Source organism: Callionymus lyra, chromosome 1, assembly GCF_982586985.1.
Source record: "Callionymus lyra chromosome 1, fCalLyr1.hap1.1, whole genome shotgun sequence".
Lineage (NCBI taxonomy): Eukaryota > Metazoa > Chordata > Actinopteri > Syngnathiformes > Callionymidae > Callionymus > Callionymus lyra.
In genome coordinates, this window is record NC_141818.1 from 4,909,453 (window position 1) to 4,927,661 (window position 18,209).

Sequence of the window (18,209 nt, forward strand, 5' to 3'; positions counted from 1 at the left end):
TTCTCACTGCAGAGTTCTGAATCAACTGCAGGCGAGACAGATCCTTCTTGTTAAGACATGAAAACAAACTGTTACAATAGTCCAGACGAGAAGAAACAAACGCATGGATTACAAGCTCCAGATCCTGTTCCGACAACATTTTACTAAGTGTATTGTTGTTTTTTTTAAGTGCTGCGCAATATTTATATATTAGCTTATAACACTTACACTATTTTTATAGTTCACAGAAAAATAAAATGAATACGACTTAGATATTTGTGTCCTTACAGTGAATTATCATCCGTCATTTATACCTTAGATTTTAGCGGAGATTATTGCGGAAGTAACAGACCCGTCACAACAACATGAAACAGCTGATGATCTAGATTCGCTCAGTGAATAATGCCAACCTCACTTCATTATAGTTATTTTTCTCATCATTCTTTTGGAGATGTGTCTGTGCAGTTTTGAGCACGTGTGAAAAAAAGAAGACAAACACACACTCTTTGTGAATGTCCAAGTTCCAATCTGCTTTTGCTTTTCTGCAGTGGTTTACTATTTGGCCCTACAGGACCACCGTACAGGAGACGGGGTTCCGCCCACTACTCCATGTTCTGCTCCCAGACCACGGAAGACGCTTTTTCCGTGTCTGCAGTTTGTGGAAGAAATGCAGAGTTAAAATGATACATTCAAACTGGGGATTTTAAACTGACGTCATAGATCATCTTCTGCCTTATTTGAACCACAAACTGTTATTTACCAGAACTGGAAGAAACGAGAACGTTGCTGGAGATGGTGACAGATAGACAAGGTACAAACACACTATAGTGGCTCAAATGTATGAATTACTAAAGCCTGGATGATGAATTACGTCATCTATACCGAATTTAATTTAATTATTTATTCAGTAAGACTGCTCGTGTTTTCTGATGAGCTATATCATTAATTACAAATACACAACTGTCGTGTATGATTTGAAAGACTCAATATATCAATATGCCAATATTACATATATACATGTACATTTTTATTGCAGTAGAATGTAATTCAATTTTTACTTTTTTAATAATTTGCCCAATTATTCATACACTTTTTAGAAACATTTTTCAGTCTATGTCAAAGACTTGAAAGTAAAAAACAGACCACAAGACTTAAACGAGACAGATTATAAAATAGTTATTTTAGATACGACCTAAAAACAACTAAATTCGAAAGTAACGTTAAAGGATATTCTGCTGAAGTATGTTTTCTGTTTTGAATCTGCTAACTGATTTTCTTCAGTAACCTTTTTTGTTGTGTATTTCTTTTTATCCCTTTCTGTGTAGTGTTTTTATTCTTTTTATGCTTCCTCTAAACTTGTTAGTTGTAATATTTTACCTAACATTTTTCCTGCCCAAATATATGATAATGTTATTAAGTTTAATAACTATAACTGTGTTAATCATTGTTTTTTTTTTGTTTTTTTATTTAGGCAGAACAATTGAGTGAAATGAAAAATGATAGTGTCTCACTACTGCCCCCTGTATTTGTGTCCTGGCAGATGTTCAGCAGCTTCTGGTGAGAGACAAAGTTTCTACTGAGCAGCAGGAGTGCAGCTCCAGTCATGACCAGTCGGGACCAAAAACTCGTCTCATTAAAGAAGAAGAAAAAGAGGAGGGTAGAGTGAAATTGGAGGAGGAGGAAGAAGAAGTCTGTAAGCTTTCGTTCACTCGTATAGAAGTGAAGATTGAGCATAAGGAGCCTTTAACCAGCTGCTTGAATCGACAAATAAAAGAAGAATCTGATGGAGGCAAGTTTGGAGGATCAGAACCAGATGGCTACTTGGAAACACTTCTAAACCCTGACCACCAGACGTCAGTCTCTTCTGAATCTGACACTGATGATAGTGAAGAATGGAGAGAAACCAGCAACACTCAGCCAGGTGCAAATGCCGAGGAGAATCCAAAGTTTCTTTTGAGTGAGAAGGAAGATAAAGTTGATGACAAATCAATGATCTGCTCTGGATGTGGGAGAACATGTTCTTCAAAGTCTGGACTGACTCAACATTTAAAATCCTGCTCTAAAGGATCTATGACTTGTTCGTTTTGTGGAAAATGTTTTCAAAAGAGATGGGATCTGGAGAAACACACAAGGGGTCATACTGGAGAAAAACCCTTCACCTGCTTTCATTGTGACAAATGTTTCTCCCATAATCATAGTTTGAAAACACACATGAAAGTTCATGCTGGAGTAAGACCTTCCACCTGCTCACAGAGTGGTGACTGTCTTGCGAACACTGGGAACCTGGATGAGCACATGAAACTGCCGCCAGGAGAAAAACCTTTCACCTGCTCTCATTGTGGTAAATGCTTTTCTCAGAAAGGGCATCTTATTGTACACCTGAGAGTTCACTCTGGAGAAAAACCTTTCATCTGTTCTCAGTGTGGTAAAAGTTTTGCACAGGGAGGGCTCCTGATAAAACACAGGAGAGTTCACTCTGGAGAAAAACCTTTCACCTGCTCTCAGTGTGGTAAATGTTTTACTCAGCAAGTGCACCTCAAGGGACATATGAGACTGCACACTGGAGAAAAACCTTTCACCTGTTCTCTTTGCAGTAAATCTTTTAATCGAAGAGGAAGTCTAAAGACACACATGATGTTTCACTCTGGAGAGAAACCTTTCACTTGCACTCTGTGTGGTAAATCTTTTATTCGTAGAGGAGGCCTAAAGACACACATGCTGTTTCATTCTGGAGAAAAACCTTTTCCCTGCTCAAAGTGTGGTAAATGTTTCACACTGAAAGGGCACTTGAAGACACACATGACAACCCACTTGTAACCCTTCACACATATTTATACAGGGTTTACATTTAGTTTCCTGTGATCTACATGTCTTTAACATGTTTCTTCAGTGACCTTGTTAATGTTAAATATTTTCATTGTCCAGTTTTATTCATGTGGAAGTATATGTTCACATCTTGCTATTGCCTAAATCTCGAAATAAAGTTTTTTTGTTTAAATATTGTTAAAACAATAAACAAAAATGATGAAACATGAAATCTGTGCTTCTTATAGTGTAAGAAATATCGCATCACTTCTTATCCCTGAATCTGTTACTTTTAATGGTTTTACCCTTAATCATTCGGTATAATATTCATAAATATTAACAAAGAAAAATTTAAGAGGTTTATCTCAATTCTTATTTATTTTTTCATTGAATTTTACAAAACTTTTGACATGTCAGCCTGCCTGTCCAATTAGATGATGGCTGAAGTACCTCTTTTCAAAAATTAAGATGTTTGAGTAATATATATATATTTTAAACATAGTTGACAACTAAGGAGCCTTTCTTTAAATATATATTGATGAGCAGATGGAGTTTCATGAGGAGAACATGTGGCACACCCGGCTTAAAATCAATGAAAGATTTAATTTTTAAAAGTTCTCCAGAGCCAAATTTTAGCTATTTTAGATTTTCTTTCCAGTGGCCTCTGAAATGAGTACAGAACTTCATTAAAAAAAAAAAGTTTGCTTATCGAGTTTATCATTTTTTCTCAGCTCCTCTGGATGCAAGAGAACTGTCTCCTCACCACATTGCCTAAAATTAATTTTTCTGTGTGTAGGGATTTCATGTTGTTGCGCAATCTGATGCTCAGATTAGAGAAAAAGAGTAAATAAAAATAGCTAAAAAATAAATATAAACTTTTCACACTAAACAGAGAACAATAATACCTTTCCAGGAGACAAATAACATTGACAGGCGGAGAGGACTGCAGGTTAAGTTAAATGAATATACTTTTAGATGATTTGCTAAATACAGTATGGCTCTATCTTCAGCATTGTTCCTAATTTGGATTGACATAATGCCAAAGTTAGCGTGAAGTCGGGCAGATTTATGTTTACGATTGAACGTGTTTGCGCATTCTCTCCTTAAAAAAAGAAGACTGAAATCTAAGTTATATACTTACATGTGATGTCAAAAGAAGGAAATCATTTGATGAAATAACCCCTATATCAATTGTGTAAAAAAAAAAAAAAAATTCTTAACCCATTGGCGAGAAAATGTATTTCTAAAAAACTAGAATATTGTCTTCAACCAGGAAACAAACAAGGTATTGGATTTTATAAATGTTGTACTCTTCACAATAAATCCTGTGTCCTGGTAAATGTCACTCATTATTTAACCCGAGAGTTTTACTTTGAAACAAGAGTGCGGCACAACTTTCTGTCAAAAAGCATCTGCGTTGAAATAACCTTATTCCAAGATCAAATTGTACTTGAATCTTACATTAAAGTAATTATTTACGTTCACAAAAATCCCAAATTCGTTTATTTCATCTCTAGGTTAAACTTCATTTGTTTTATATACAGTTGATCACCAGATCCTGCATTGCTCATGATGATAAGGTTCCAGGGTTGAGTCAGTACTTGGGTGACTTGGGTCAGTCTGTCAAACTGAGCCTGAGAAACCTGGGTGTTGTATTTGATAAAGACATGTCTCTAGTTCAACACTGCAGAAAACTGACCAGGAACTGTTTACTTCAACTGAGAAAAATCTCTAAACTTAGGAAAATGTTGTCGGAACATGATCTGGAGCTTGTAATCCATGCGTTTGTTTCTTCTCGTCTGGACTATTGTAACAGTTTGTTTTCATGTCTTAACAAGAAGGAGCTGTCTCGTCTGCAGTTGATTGAAAACAAAAGAAAAACTCCCACTTCCGGTTCTGCGGTGACGCACCGGGACGCTATTGGTCATAAATGATCTCCGTGGAAAACAATTTCCCGCCCTCTCCTCCATTTTCTTCTGAACACTGAACCAGCTCCTGTGTGTCATCCGATCCCATGGATCCAGATCCAGATTCAGGCAAATATCTGAGGTTGAGAGTTTAAAAGATTCTTTTTAAGCAGCTGTTTTGTTGACGATGATCAGCTGTTTATATTCTTAATTCAATTTTCCATGAGAGAGAAAGTCCTCCTGGAGATGGAGAGCAAGACAGCAGGTAAACAAACACACACACCGCAGATGCTCAAAGTCTTTCGTTAAAAATATATATATACTGTATATAAATAAAATCGAGTTTTATATTGTGTTCATTTGACGCTTGTTGTGCTGACGTCAGCGATTTTTCATTGTCGCGCATCAGTCAGGTTTGCAACAAAATCGTGGATACTTAAAGTAAATCAGTGCCATTACAATGTTGAATAATTTAATAAAATATTTCGCATTTGCATTTGTTTTTATTGAATATATAAATTTAATAAAAAAGCTAACATTTTCAAAATGTATTGCATTTATTTGCACATGGAGTTTTGATATTACAAAATAATTCAATTCAAATTAACCCAAAATACATATTCTCGATTCAATATTTTTAAATTCGTAACCTTTTAGATTTAATAATTCAATAAAATGCCACCGGAAAAAACCTGAAGAGCTACTCGAACGTTCAGCCATATAGAAAGCCAGATAGACGATCATGTGACCACAATGACCCACTGTGCGTCAATGTTTTGGTAATTTTCATTTGTGTTCACAGAGAATACTTTTTTGAAAAAAATAAATCCGTTTTGATATATGTAGGGTTTCCTTACTGGTCCAGATTGGCAGCAGAATACTAACTTAATAATGCTATTTTAAGTGAGAGATGCAAAACTTAACACATTTTTAAATATTTAGTAAATCAACTTCATTATTGTTTTCTTTTATTTTATCTGCTTGTATAAAGCAATGTGTCTTTCCTCCTCCTTTGCATCTTTATTTAACATTTGTGTTTTTGTGTCCCGCAGATGTTCAGCGACTGCCCGTGAGTGAAGAAGATACAAATGGTGACCCAGAGGGACCGGAATCTCATTTCATTAAAGAAGAAATGGAAGAGATCGGTCCAATAAAAGAGGAGGAGGAGGAAGAGGAGATCTGTAACCCGTCATTCGCTCCTGTCATTGTTAAGAGTGAACGTGACGAAGAGGAGGAACCTTCCACCAGCATGTTGACTCGACACATGAAGACAGAAGATGATGAAGAAATCTGCAGGGGATCAGAACCAGACTCCGATACAACTCTCCACTGTGACCAGCAGAGGTCGCTCTCTTCTGAATCTGACACTGATGACAGTGAAGACTGGAGAGAAACCAATAACTCCCAGTCAGGTTTAAACTCTGTGAAGAATCCAAAAGTTCATGCGAGTGAGAAGAAGGATGGAGACAAGTCGCTGATTTGTTCCGGATGTGGGAGAAAATGTTCTTCCATGTCTGGACTTACTAAACACTTGAAATCCTGCTCTAGAGGACCTTTGACTTGCTCCGTTTGTAAAAAATGTTATAAGAAGAAATGGCAACTGGATGTTCACATGGCAACTCACGGGGGAGAAAAAGCCTTTAGCTGCTCTCATTGTGATAAAACTTTTTCTTATAAAAGTAGTTTAAAAATGCACATGAACGTTCACACTGTAGAAAAACCTTTCACTTGCTCTCATTGCGGTAAATCTTTTACACATAAATGGAGCCTCAATACACACATGACGGTTCATTCCGGGGAAAAACCTTTCGCCTGCTCCCAGTGTTGTAAATGTTTTTCACAGAAAGGACACCTGGTAGAACATATGAGAGTTCACTCTGGGGAAAAACCTTTTGTCTGCTCACTGTGTAATAAATGTTTTACACAAAAAGGACACCTGGTAGAACACATGAGACTTCACTCTGGAGAAAAACCTTTTATTTGCTCTCAGTGTGGTAATTCTTTTACACAGCGAGTGCACCTGAGGGAACACATGATAGTTCACAGTGTGGAAAAGAAGTTCTTCTGCTCTCTTTGTGGTAAATCCTTTAAGCGTAAAAGGAATCTGAAGACACACATGATGTTTCATTCTGGAGAAAAACCTTTCCCCTGCTCTCAGTGTGGTAAAGGTTTTACGCTTAAAGGGAACCTGAATGCACACATGAGGATCCATACTTGTGACAAAAAAACATACACCTAACTTAAGACTCTTTTGTGTGTTCTAGTCGATGCTATGATATGTATGTATATATAATTAAAATAAGGTAAAAAAAAATGTTGGCTCATGTGTTTTTGTTCACATGTTAGTAGAGTATGTGGTTTTCTGGCCACAACCATTTGCAGTTTTTGATGTTAGGAATTTAATGTCATAAAAGATTAAAAACAGTTATGATATCAACCATTTTAAAATGTATTCTTGAACTGTTGGGAGATCATTTGAGTACAAAATGTTAGCCATCATTTACCTTCAAAAATAGAAACAAAGTTGCATCTTTCAATTCTGTCCAGTCAGATATTTTTTTTATTTGAGATTTCCTAAAGCAGCAGAATGAATGATTATTGTTTTAACTTTTGGGGAAAAAGATGAAAAAAATGTAGTTTAGTCTTTATTCATGAAATCTTTATTCTTTTTATGCAAATATTTATATTAATTTATAATTTATATATATATATATGTTCTGACTTTTATTTTTGAGGCACCCTTTAATCTTTGAGTGAACGTTCATGCAAGAGTCGAAAATGAATTTTGGGTTCAAGTTCTTTTTATTTGTCAAATATACATGTATCGAGACATACAGCACAAATTAAATTGTAGTCCTCTCAGACACATGATGCAAAACATGAAGACAGCAAATTAAAGAAAATAAATAGATGAAAATAAATAATCAACATAATGAATAAAAGTTGGTTTCGTATAGTCTTCTTTTTATTCTTATGGTATAATATTAATTTGGAGTTAAAGACGTTTTCTTTCATTACATCACCATTATTCAATTTGTTAATTTAATATATTAATGTACAGATACTTGTTTTAATCTCATCTTTGTCAACTGATCAAACATGACTGAAAAGGACCAGGAGTTATCATTATTTCTGCTGTTTGTTAGATTAGGAAAATAAGACTTTTCTTTTGAGATTTTTTTTCATCATTTTTATTATACACTTTTATATGAAATACAATATCCATATGACGTTTTAAATCCCAAACTCATCACTCTGACACATAATAATAAATAAATAAACTACATCTAATTTCCATGTCTGCGCTGGTTGTGCTTTGGCTGAATCCTATTGGCTGTTCAGGACCTTCGTCACTGTAGGTCCCGCCCCCTCCTCCATTTTCTTTCCACAGGAAACCGAAGCGGCTGCTTTGAGGCCTTTTTTTTCGTGAATCCTTTAATAAATATGAGTCGTTGACAGTTTGAAAGATTCTCTCAAGCGTCGGCTGCCGACGATCATCTGATGCCACGTTTTCACGACGAATAAACAAACGATTCAAAAGATAATCTGTTGGAGATGGAGCCCCAGAGACCAGGTACACACACACACACACAAACACACACAAACACACACACAAATATATGGTATAAACAGCTATAATACCATCGATACGATACGTTACGTTTGTGTGCTGACGTGTTTTGTCGTGGATCAAGAACCCACTAAAATACATTCAAATTCCAACATAACTAGGCTTCACGTTTAGATTAGTAAAACACAGATACTGCTCTGACAAATAGAAATGCATAAAACACGTCTTTTGCAGGCACCATGTTTTGCACATATGTCATTCACAGTGACATGAGGATATTACTTCATCAGGCTTCTTTACCAACACCCACAGGAGTCAATATTTCATTGTCAATATTAATAACAACTGACCCCATTGTTATACATTTTTCCATTCATCCATGATCACTTCAACATTCGTCACCGTTAAAAGATGCTTTTATGTGTGTGTTTAATGCCAATATAAATGTTTGTATTATTACAAAACAAGACTGCATTTTTAATCATGCAGCCATTTGCTCAGGCTCACTGTTTGACCTACTTTCAGTCCTCTTCAAGCAAAGATGTTCTTGGTTTCATAAATCATTTTTTGCACCGTAAAAACTTTAATTTTCTCTCTTTAAACAACGTTTCCTACATGATTCAAATAACGTGGTAATTGAGCCAACTCAACTGGCTTCTCTACGTGAGAAGTCGTTTCTACTTGAGCCAGTTGAGGTGATTCGGGCACCTTTGAAGGAAGCCTCCTGGACACCAGACTCGGGAGGAGGGGACCTCGGGGCAGATCCAGGACACAGTGTCTGGAACTGAGAACATCTTGATTTTTCTCAGAGAAGAGCAGAGAGATATTTCCAGGGAGATTTGGGCCTTTTTTTTAATCTCTGGCTGCTGCCCCTGAAACCTGATCTCAGATCAGCATTTTATGATGGATGTTATTAATTTCAAATGCTATATTTTGCCTTTGGATGATTTAAACCATTAGCTATTCTGTATTAATCAGATTTACAGTTTCACTAACTTGAGCCCCTTTGTTGATTTTCTGTTTTACATCTTTCGTTATCTTCTTTTGGTTTTAGTTTAATATTTTCTTTCTAGGTCTGTGGTCAGTGTGTGAGTCTGTGTGTGCTCCTGCAGATGTTCAGCAGCGGCGAGCGAGCGAAGACTTTTCTGCGGAGCATCTGGAGTTCAGCTCTAGTCCGGACCTTGAAAAATCAAAGACGCTTATCATCAAAGAGGAAATAGAAGAGGAAGATACAATCAAAGAGGAGGAGGAGGAAGAAGAAGTCTGCAAGCTCTCGTCTTTTCACGTCGAAGTGAAGCTTGAAGATGAGGAGGAGCCTTCAACCAGCAGTTTGAATCAACACGTGGAAACGGGAGTTGATGAAGACGACTGCGGAGGATCAGAAGCAGACCCGGATACAACTCGACTCTCTGACCAGCAGAGGTCGCTCTCTTCCGAATCTGACACTGATGACAGCGACGACTGGAGAGAAACCAGTGATATTAAGTCAAGCTCAAAATCTGTAGAAAATCCAAACGTGGATGTCAGTGAAAAGAAGGATGAAGATGATGATGATGATGATGATGACATTGCTTTGACCTGCTCTGGATGTGGGAGAAAATGTTCTTCAAAGTCTGGACTGACTCAACATTTAAAATCCTGCTCTAAAGGATCTATGACCTGTTCATTTTGTGGCAAATCTTTTCAAAAGCGTTGGGATCTGGAGAAACACACGAGACGTCATACTGGAGAAAAACCTTTCAGCTGCTCTCATTGTGATAAAAGTTTTTTTCATAAATATAATTTGAAACTACACATGGAAGTTCACGCCACAGAGAAATCTTTTAGTTGTTCTCAGTGTGATAAATCTTTTAAGCACAAGAGGAACCTGAACACGCACATGATGTTTCACTCCTCGGACCATCCCTTCAGCTGCTCGCAATGTGGTAAATCTTTTACTCACAAAGGACACTTGAATACACACATGATGTTTCATTCTGGAGAGAAACCTTTTGTCTGCTCTCATTGTGGTAAATCCTTTAAGCAAAGATGGAACCTGAAAACACACATGATGTATCACTCTGGCGAAAAGCCCTTTATCTGCTCTCAGTGTGGTAAATGTTTTACTCAGAGAGTGCACCTAAGCGAACACATGAGAGTTCACACTGGGGAAAAACCTTTCATCTGTACTCAGTGTGGTAAATCTTTTAAGCAAAGGTGGAACCTAAAGACACACATGATGTATCACTCTGGAGAAAAACCGTTCACCTGCTCTGAGTGTGGTAAATCTTTTACGCAAAGAGGAAACCTGACAACACACATGATGTTTCACTCTGGAGAAAAACCATTCGCCTGCACCAAGTGTGGTAAATGTTTCACACTTCGTGGGCACTTGAGGTCACACATGGCCACCCATTCTTGGAACAAAGATCCAATTTGCACTTAGCTCTGCAACATGATTGATCCACTTGATTGATTTCTGCCACCACACAAGCCTTTTCATGTGGGATTCAACTAATTTATTGTAGAGAGGAATGTGTTGACTGGCTCTTTGTCTGATATACTATATTACCTGAGCTTCCTGTGAAACCAAAGACAAAGACTACTTAAAAATGTGTTGTTTTTTTGTTCTTTTGGCACTTTCCCTAAATGTTTTGTTTCTCTTTCTTTAAATATATTACTTTAACCCACATTTAACGTCTGGCAGATAAACCAAAGTTGGTGTGTTATTGGGTTTTTTTTGTTTATCAATAAAGTCCTTGAATTAAATCTCATAATGATAATTTGATGAAATGAAAATTAAACTGTGATGATTAAAATTAATATTAGTGAGCGTCAGGACCAAGAGGGTCTGACAAGAGAGACAAACTTTTATGCATAAGGAGCCTCTGTTTTTGTATTAACTGAAAAAGCCTAGGACAATAGTTTGGTTTTTTTCTTGCCCCAGTTTCGTGGGAAAAAAAATAGAACACACATTGTATTTTAAGTAAAAAACAAAGGTAATTCGGTAATGGAGAAATATTATTTCTCAGAGCAGTTAATACTCTAAAATATTTTGTTTGTCAAATAACACCTTTCATCTGCTCTCATTGTGGTAAATGCTTTACACAAAGAGAGGCTCTGGTTGAGCATTTGAACCTTCACCCTGAAGAAAAACCTTTTATAGTATGACAGGACACGTCTACATCTATACACTTTACTGCAGTTCACGACTGGGCCAAAAGACCAGGACCAGTGCTGTGTCTCAAATCGCATACTAATCTTAGTATGCTAGAAGTTAGTATGCATCAGTTTAGTATGCATACTAACTAGTACGCAAATTCTCCGCAGATAGTATGTCTCAAATCAAACCCTGAAGCTACACACTAACCGGAAATCACATGACAGCTTCTTCTTCTACTTCTATTTAACGATGGTTGCAATCAGCTGTTCTAACGCTATCGACACCTGCTGGCAGCACGGTTCGCAGCTTTGTGAGAAAAAGAAATAAAGAAAAATATGGATAATGAAATATTCGAGAGATATTTACGCCGCTATCAGCAGCGAAGACGTCTTATCCTTCTATTGCTGGCAGAAAATGTACCTGTAAGTATATAAAATATAAATTACATATATATATATATACATATAGAGATTATTGTTATTATATATATAGAGAGAGAGAGAGAGAGAGAGAGAGAGAGAGAGATATGCATATATATATATATATATAATTGTTTTTTTTACCTGATAAACTGTGTTCTTTGCTAATAAACTTTATGTGAAGGAAGGAAAGATGGGAAAAGGGAGCACAGACTAGAGTAGGGATGAAAAAAAAAAAAAAAAGGTAGGTCTGTGATAAAGGGAAGGACAAAATTATTGTGGATGGAAGAAGGAAACAGATTGGGATATACATATCAGCATTGTAAAAATTCCAATATTAAAATAAAGTCTCAAAGTGGATACTGAGCAAGACTTATGCATTAATGCACTACTGCTATTATAGCTTATTTCAGTCATTCAAAGTGCAATACAAATGAAAACAAGAAGATTTACTTAATATAACTTTATTAAAACATGAACTTGTTTTTCCTCCAACAGGCTCCAAACCCCAGGCAGTACTGCCAACTAAATGCCACAGTGCCACTTTTGGCACTGTACTTTGATGGTGGAGACCTCCGTCCCGACTTCCGCCTCTCCAGGGCATCTTTTAATGCCCTGATGGTTGCCCTTGGCGAGGCGAGTGACCATGGCTGGGGACCTGTCATTGAGGCCTTAGTTTTTCTTTTTTGGTTGGCCAGTGGGACCTCTTATCGTGTGGTCGGAAGAGCTTTCGGCATGCACCGAGCCACAGTCCACCGTGCAATACATAACACAAGCACGAAGGTCCTCACCCTCCTCTCCAAGGTCGTCCGTCACCCGACAGAAGAGGAACTGCCACTGGTGGGAGCTGGTTTTGCCCGTTTGGCTGGGACAGCAGCGTTCCACAATGTTGTTGGCAGCATTGATGGCTGCCACGTCCGGGTGAAGCCACCCGCCCAGGACGCAGACTGTTACCTGAATAGAAGATTATTTTATTCTATTCAATTTCAAGCTGTGTGTGACCACACAGCTAGATTCATTGATATTTGTGTGGGATTCCCAGGCTCTGCACATGATGCAAGGGTGCTGAAGCACAGCCCTCTCTACTATGAACGGAGGTACCCCCCACCAGGGTACTGTATCATAGGAGACGGTGGCTACCCCTGCCTGCGCCAGCCCATCGCCCTGTTGACGCCGTACCGCCAGCCTCTCCACAACCATCTTCAGGCCCTCTACAACGCCCGCCTGGCAAAAGCCAGATGTGTTGTGGAGAGAGCCTTTGGGATCCTTAAAACAAGGTGGAGGTCCATCTTCCTGAAGGCCTTGGAGGTGGACGTCCGTTATGTCCCGGAGGTGGTCGCCTGCTGCATCATATTGCACAATATCTGCCTCAGCAACTGCGATCAGCTTGAGCCAGAGGATGCTGATGTGGAGGGAGCAGCAGGCGACCACAACCCAGGAGCAGCAGGCGACCACAACCCAGAACCAGCAGCCCCAGGTGCCGTCTGTGGAGCAGACGACAGGCACAGGATGGCAATGTTGTGTGTTGCGCCTGAGCATGATTATATATAACAATAAATAATGTACATAGCAGTCACGACTCCTTATTAAAATGTGTCACAAATATGTCCTTACACTAACTTAAATGAACATTTTTTTTTTTTACAAAAAAGAAATGCACAAAATAAAAATAAATTATTTTTTTTAAGATGACGACAGAATGTCAAGGAGACGCTCATCCCTGGCAGCAGTCTCCTTGTCTCTCCTCTCATCCCTCGCCCTCATTTCAATCATAATCCTCTCTTCTCTCTCCCTCATCTCCCTCATCATTCTCTCTTCTCTCTCCCTCATCTCCCTCATCATTCTCTCCTCTCTCTCCACGCTCTCCATGTACCGCCTATCCTCTCTCTCCACGCTCTCCCTGTACCTCCTCTCCTCTCTCTCCACGCTCTCCCTGTACCTCCTCTCCTCTCTCTCCACGCTCTCCCTGTACCTCCTCTCCTCTCTCTCCACGCTCTCCCTGTACCTCCTCTCCTCTCTCTCCACGCTCTCCCTGTACCTCCTCTCCTCTCTCTCCACGCTCTCCCTGTACCTCCTCTCCTCTCTCTCCACGCTCTCCCTGTACCTCCTCTCCTCTCTCTCCACGCTCTCCCTGTACCTCCTCTCCTCTTTCTCAGAGTCATCTTTTCTCTTCTTCTCTTCTCTCTCCATAAGCTCTCTTTTGTTGATTTGCTGGAGCTCCAAGAATTGTCCATCTTTTTCTTGGAGCTCATTCAGTGCATCCACAAAATTCACAACATCCACCCGCCGCCTTTTCTGTGTAGATGCTGTGAATGCGCTTTGCTGTGGGGTCTGCACAGAGGGGGGTTCAACCACAACCGCGTCCTGGGAGGATGAGGCGATGAGGCGATGCGGTGTTATCGAAGGCTTGGCCCCAATCGCCTCATCCATCGAGGTGTACCACTTCCAGGATGCGGCAGTGACTTCACCCCCCTCTGTGCTGACCCCAGTTGAGGGGCACTTCAGCTTCTGTGAAGGAAAGAATTAGAGGGAATTATATATTTTACATCTCTATCCTTATTGTCATATGAAGCCATTCAACTTATAATAATGTTAGTACATGGTGTAATGTGTATGCCAGCAGGACATCTTAGCTTGAAAACCAACCTTGTACGCTTGTTTAAGGTTTTCCCACTTCTTTTTGGCGTAGGCTGGGGTCACCTTCCCCCCCAGCTCCCGGGCATTAATGAACACCCTGATTGAAATACAAGTTGACACAACTATGCAATGACACTCCTTACAGTAACATCAATCTCTACAAACATGTAAGTTATTAAGGTGTCATTCATGTTAGCATGATAAAATATGATGTTCATTCACTTACTCAAAGCCAGTGATGGCTGCATTACGCCTCCCTGTAAAAAGGGAGGCGTTAGCAGATCGCCACTCAATGAGAGCCCTTGTGTCTTCATCGCCCCCTGAAAAATAAATACAATAATATCTATACTCAGAACAGTAAAAACAATATCGTTTATATACTCTGTGCTGATACGCTAGCTTCAGCAATTCGGCTGTGAACACACATCTTATACCACAATAAACGTAACGTACATGTCATGACGTATGATTAGTGAGTGTTCGCTCGCAAGCTAGCGAAATAACATTAGCATTCACGTTTTCGTCCAAAATACACATAAACATACGTTAATGACGTTTCTATACAACAGCACTAGTGCAAACATATGAAATGAAAAACTTACATCGGTATACAGTTGAAATATTGACCGAGGGGGCGTCGCTCCCAACGTGTTCTCTTGCCGCCTCCATTTGACTGGTAGTGACGTAACTTCCGTTTAAAACGTCAACGTCATTAAGATGGCGGCTGTTTAGTATGATTAGTGTCCATCGAACCATGCTAGTTTTGTGGGCGTGTTAGTACGCCAATTTAGTATGCATGGCGCACTAAATTTCGCATACTAAGAATTGAGACACACTAACGTACTAAAAATACTAACTTTTAGTACGCTAGTATGCGATTTGAGACACAGCACGGGTGTTGAGCGCTAAACTTTGTGACTTGGAGGGTCGTTCACGGCGACAGAACATCAAGATTGTGGGGCTTCTGGAAAATATCGAGAAGGGCAACCCCACTTCATTTGTCGCCGATATGTTGGCGAAACTACTGGGAGCGGAGAACTTTCCGGGCGGCGTTAAGGTGGACCGGGCTCACCGCATCGGCACGCCAGCCGGCACACCAGCCAACAAACCACGCATGATGATCGCCAAAATACACCACGACCCTGTGAAGGAGAGGATCATCCAGACGGCGCGGACCAAGGGTCCACTTAACTACGAGGGAAATCGGATCAGCATCTTCCAGGACCTTGCTGCTGACGTCATTAAGGAACGGAAAGAATTTGACAACGTCAGGCAAAAGTTACCTGAAGCTAACGCCCGGAGTGGATTTCTCTTTCCTGCTCGTCTCATCTTTACTCTTGGAGGTGTCACAAAAGTTTTCAACTCGCCAAAGGATGCTGACAAGTATGTTGACGATCATATGAAAGCAGTGGTGGGCTGTCAGGGCCAGCAAGGCTTTCTCTGCTGGCCTAAACACTATCACACAGAATCACTGACTTTTGTTTTAATATATTTCCATGAATATTATTATATATAATATTATATAATTTTATAATATTATTAGTATTCAATTATTTCCAATAGTCTTTCTCTTCATTTCATAGCTTTTCTCTTGGTTGCGCTGCTTCCACTAGTGTATGTTTATTTTAGAGTTTTTATTCAATCATATTTCAGCCATCATTTGTTGCCAGGGTCAAAAATCTGCCTTGACGCCTTCAGAATCGACAGTGCTGGCGTCTGTAGTTTAAAGTCAGTGGCAAAGACGCTGTTGCTTTAACCAATCAGAGTTCTGGTTGGCAACACCTAGGCCTTCTAGCAGGCGTCCTGTGACGTCAGCATTTTCACGTCCTTTGATTGGATGTTCAGAGAAATACTCGTCAGAGCAGCAAAGCATCTATAGCTAGCGGAGCGAACTCAAATACTTTGCGAGTGGATTTCATAACTTTTTTAACAATGGCTGACGGAGGAGAAGCCATTGATTTGGTCGCACTTATGCTCACAAAACCATTTTCAAGACGGACTTTTCCAGAAAAAGTGGACATTGTGAAGAACGGTCGGCAGACTCCGAAGCTAGCAAGTCTGTCCAGCAGGGAAGAGGGTTTGTCGCCACTTTCAAGTCAGCAACTACGAGCGATGACCATCAGTGTCACTGCTTCTGTCGAACATTCTCCGCCCTGAAGCGAATCAAAACTTATAAAAACGTCCTCCAGAAACCCGACTGGACAGACTAGACCTACAGCATCAGCCTCCATGGCGATAGAAAGGGACTTATTGTTGGAACTGAAACAGATAAACTGTACAACAGAGTAATCGAACTCTTCTCGAGGAAAGAAAGGATGATGGACTTTGCTTACAAATAATCAGTAGTTTTGGTGAGTAAAGCATTTTATTTAAACGTTTTAATATTTTTGTCATTTAATGAGGTTAATATTGTTGTTTCTGCTCGAGATGATGTATGTATGGCTGCTGTGGCTACAGTGAAAAGAGACTTGTTCAATTGTCCTAATTGGGTTTCTTTTGCTTTAGTAATGACGTTCTGTCTTGCTACATCAGATACCTTTCTGTTTAGCCACACCATGGGTGTCATAGCTCAGATGGTATAGTGGTTGCCTGCAGTCCAAAAGGTTGCGGGTTCAATCCCAGCTCCAGATAAGCTTGTGTCATTGTGTTCCTTACCAATACATTTTACCCTGATATGGTGCGCGTGTGCAGCCTACTCCCATCAGTGTTTGTGAATGACTGGCAAAGCACTTTGTGACCCTGGTCTAGAAAGGCGCTATATAAATAGAGATTTTTATTATTATACTGTATTTCTGTGTACAATTGATGGTTTCTATAGCCGTGGAGTCATAATAATGGCATTAAGAGGTGGATTAGTTCATGTTGGAAACCAGTGAAGGCCTAGGTGTGAAATGCATGGCCCGCCACTGTATGAAAGCTGCTGCAGCTGCTGCAGACTGATCTAAACTTGGGAAAGATGCATATCTAATAGACTTGTTTAAATTGCTGTTCCTTAAAATAATTTTCCTGTTATATATTTTTTGCTTTGTTTGTCATAGTTGACTAAATCGTTATTTGTTATTAACAAAAAAATAGTATGTAATATATGTATAATATATTCATTAAAGTTGTTTTGTTTAATTTCCAATGTTAAAAACTGGGTTATTGATTATTTTGTAGGTGAATTTTAAAGTAAAGTTGAAAAAAGTGGGTGGGGGTTGCCATGTTTATGTTGCTTTTGCTCTATTCTGTTGAATAGCTTTCCTGGTTAGTTTACCAGAGTCATGGTGTGGTCCACGGACACACAGTCCCGTTATAATGGGTTTTTCTTTTCTTCTCCTTTTTGTAGGGATAGAGGGATACAAGGGTTGTTCACTTTTTTTTGTTTTTCTTGTTTTAGTTTTGTTTTTCAGCACTTACTCAAATTTGTGTACATCAAGATCCAACATTTTAAACCTTACATGCAATGGTAGGGGGTTCTAACATTGAAAATAACGTCAACGACTATTTTCTCATTGACGGCAAATTAACATCTGCAGTCTCCTCATCAAAATATTGCAACATTTTAATTTCTGACCACAGCCCAGTCATTATAAACATTGATTTTGGAAGGAAGAGAGAGTATTATAATTGGCGACTGAATCCAAGTTTACTTAATAATGAAGAATTCTCAAATAGATGTTCTGAAGAGATCAAGGAATTTATTAAATTGAACGATAGGGGAGACGTTTCTGATTCGATATTATGGGAAACTTTTAAGGTAGTAATCC

The 18,209-nt window shown here is 39.1% G+C and overlaps 3 protein-coding genes and 1 long non-coding RNA gene across 5 annotated transcripts; 3 read left to right on the top strand and 1 right to left on the bottom strand.

Moving 5' to 3' along the window:
- The first annotated feature begins 622 nt into the window (after positions 1-622).
- LOC148087529 (uncharacterized) lies at positions 623-2,925 on the top strand. Its single transcript, XM_087788884.1, has 2 exons — positions 623-790; positions 1,520-2,925. Exons 1-2 carry the CDS (start codon positions 772-774, stop codon positions 2,794-2,796), a joined length of 1,296 nt encoding a protein of 431 aa, XP_087645010.1. The 5' UTR covers positions 623-771; the 3' UTR covers positions 2,797-2,925.
- Positions 2,926-4,797: 1,872 nt separating this feature from the next.
- LOC148087530 (uncharacterized) lies at positions 4,798-6,939 on the top strand. The gene is made up of 2 exons (XM_087788896.1): positions 4,798-4,956; positions 5,744-6,939. Exons 1-2 carry the CDS (start codon positions 4,914-4,916, stop codon positions 6,928-6,930), a joined length of 1,230 nt encoding a protein of 409 aa, XP_087645022.1. The 5' UTR covers positions 4,798-4,913; the 3' UTR covers positions 6,931-6,939.
- Positions 6,940-8,088: 1,149 nt separating this feature from the next.
- Positions 8,089-11,752, top strand: LOC148087531 (uncharacterized). Of its 2 annotated transcripts, none has more exons than XM_087788863.1 (2): positions 8,089-8,265; positions 9,336-11,752. In XM_087788863.1, the coding sequence occupies exons 1-2, from the start codon at positions 8,247-8,249 to the stop codon at positions 10,685-10,687; spliced, it is 1,371 nt and encodes a 456-aa protein (XP_087644989.1). In that variant the 5' UTR covers positions 8,089-8,246; the 3' UTR covers positions 10,688-11,752. The 2 variants fall into 2 exon arrangements, with proteins under 2 accessions (XP_087644989.1, XP_087644998.1); XM_087788872.1 differs by having other exon boundaries at positions 9,375-11,750.
- Positions 11,753-14,242: 2,490 nt separating this feature from the next.
- LOC148087532 (uncharacterized) lies at positions 14,243-15,092 on the bottom strand. Its single transcript, XR_015710907.1, has 4 exons — positions 15,063-15,092; positions 14,687-14,780; positions 14,470-14,557; positions 14,243-14,331 (listed from the first exon to the last, which is right to left on the bottom strand). It is a non-coding gene; the product is annotated as an uncharacterized LOC148087532 (long non-coding RNA).
- Between the last annotated feature and the right edge of the window lie 3,117 nt (positions 15,093-18,209).

Bases quoted from the DNA above. Each gene is read 5' to 3' on its own strand.
- LOC148087530 (XM_087788896.1), top strand. From the start codon at position 4,914: ATGAGAGAGAAAGTCCTCCTGGAGATGGAGAGCAAGACAGCAG. The intron at 4,957-5,743 runs GTAAACAAACAC...TGTGTCCCGCAG, and splicing joins GATGGAGAGCAAGACAGCAG to ATGTTCAGCGACTGCCCGTG.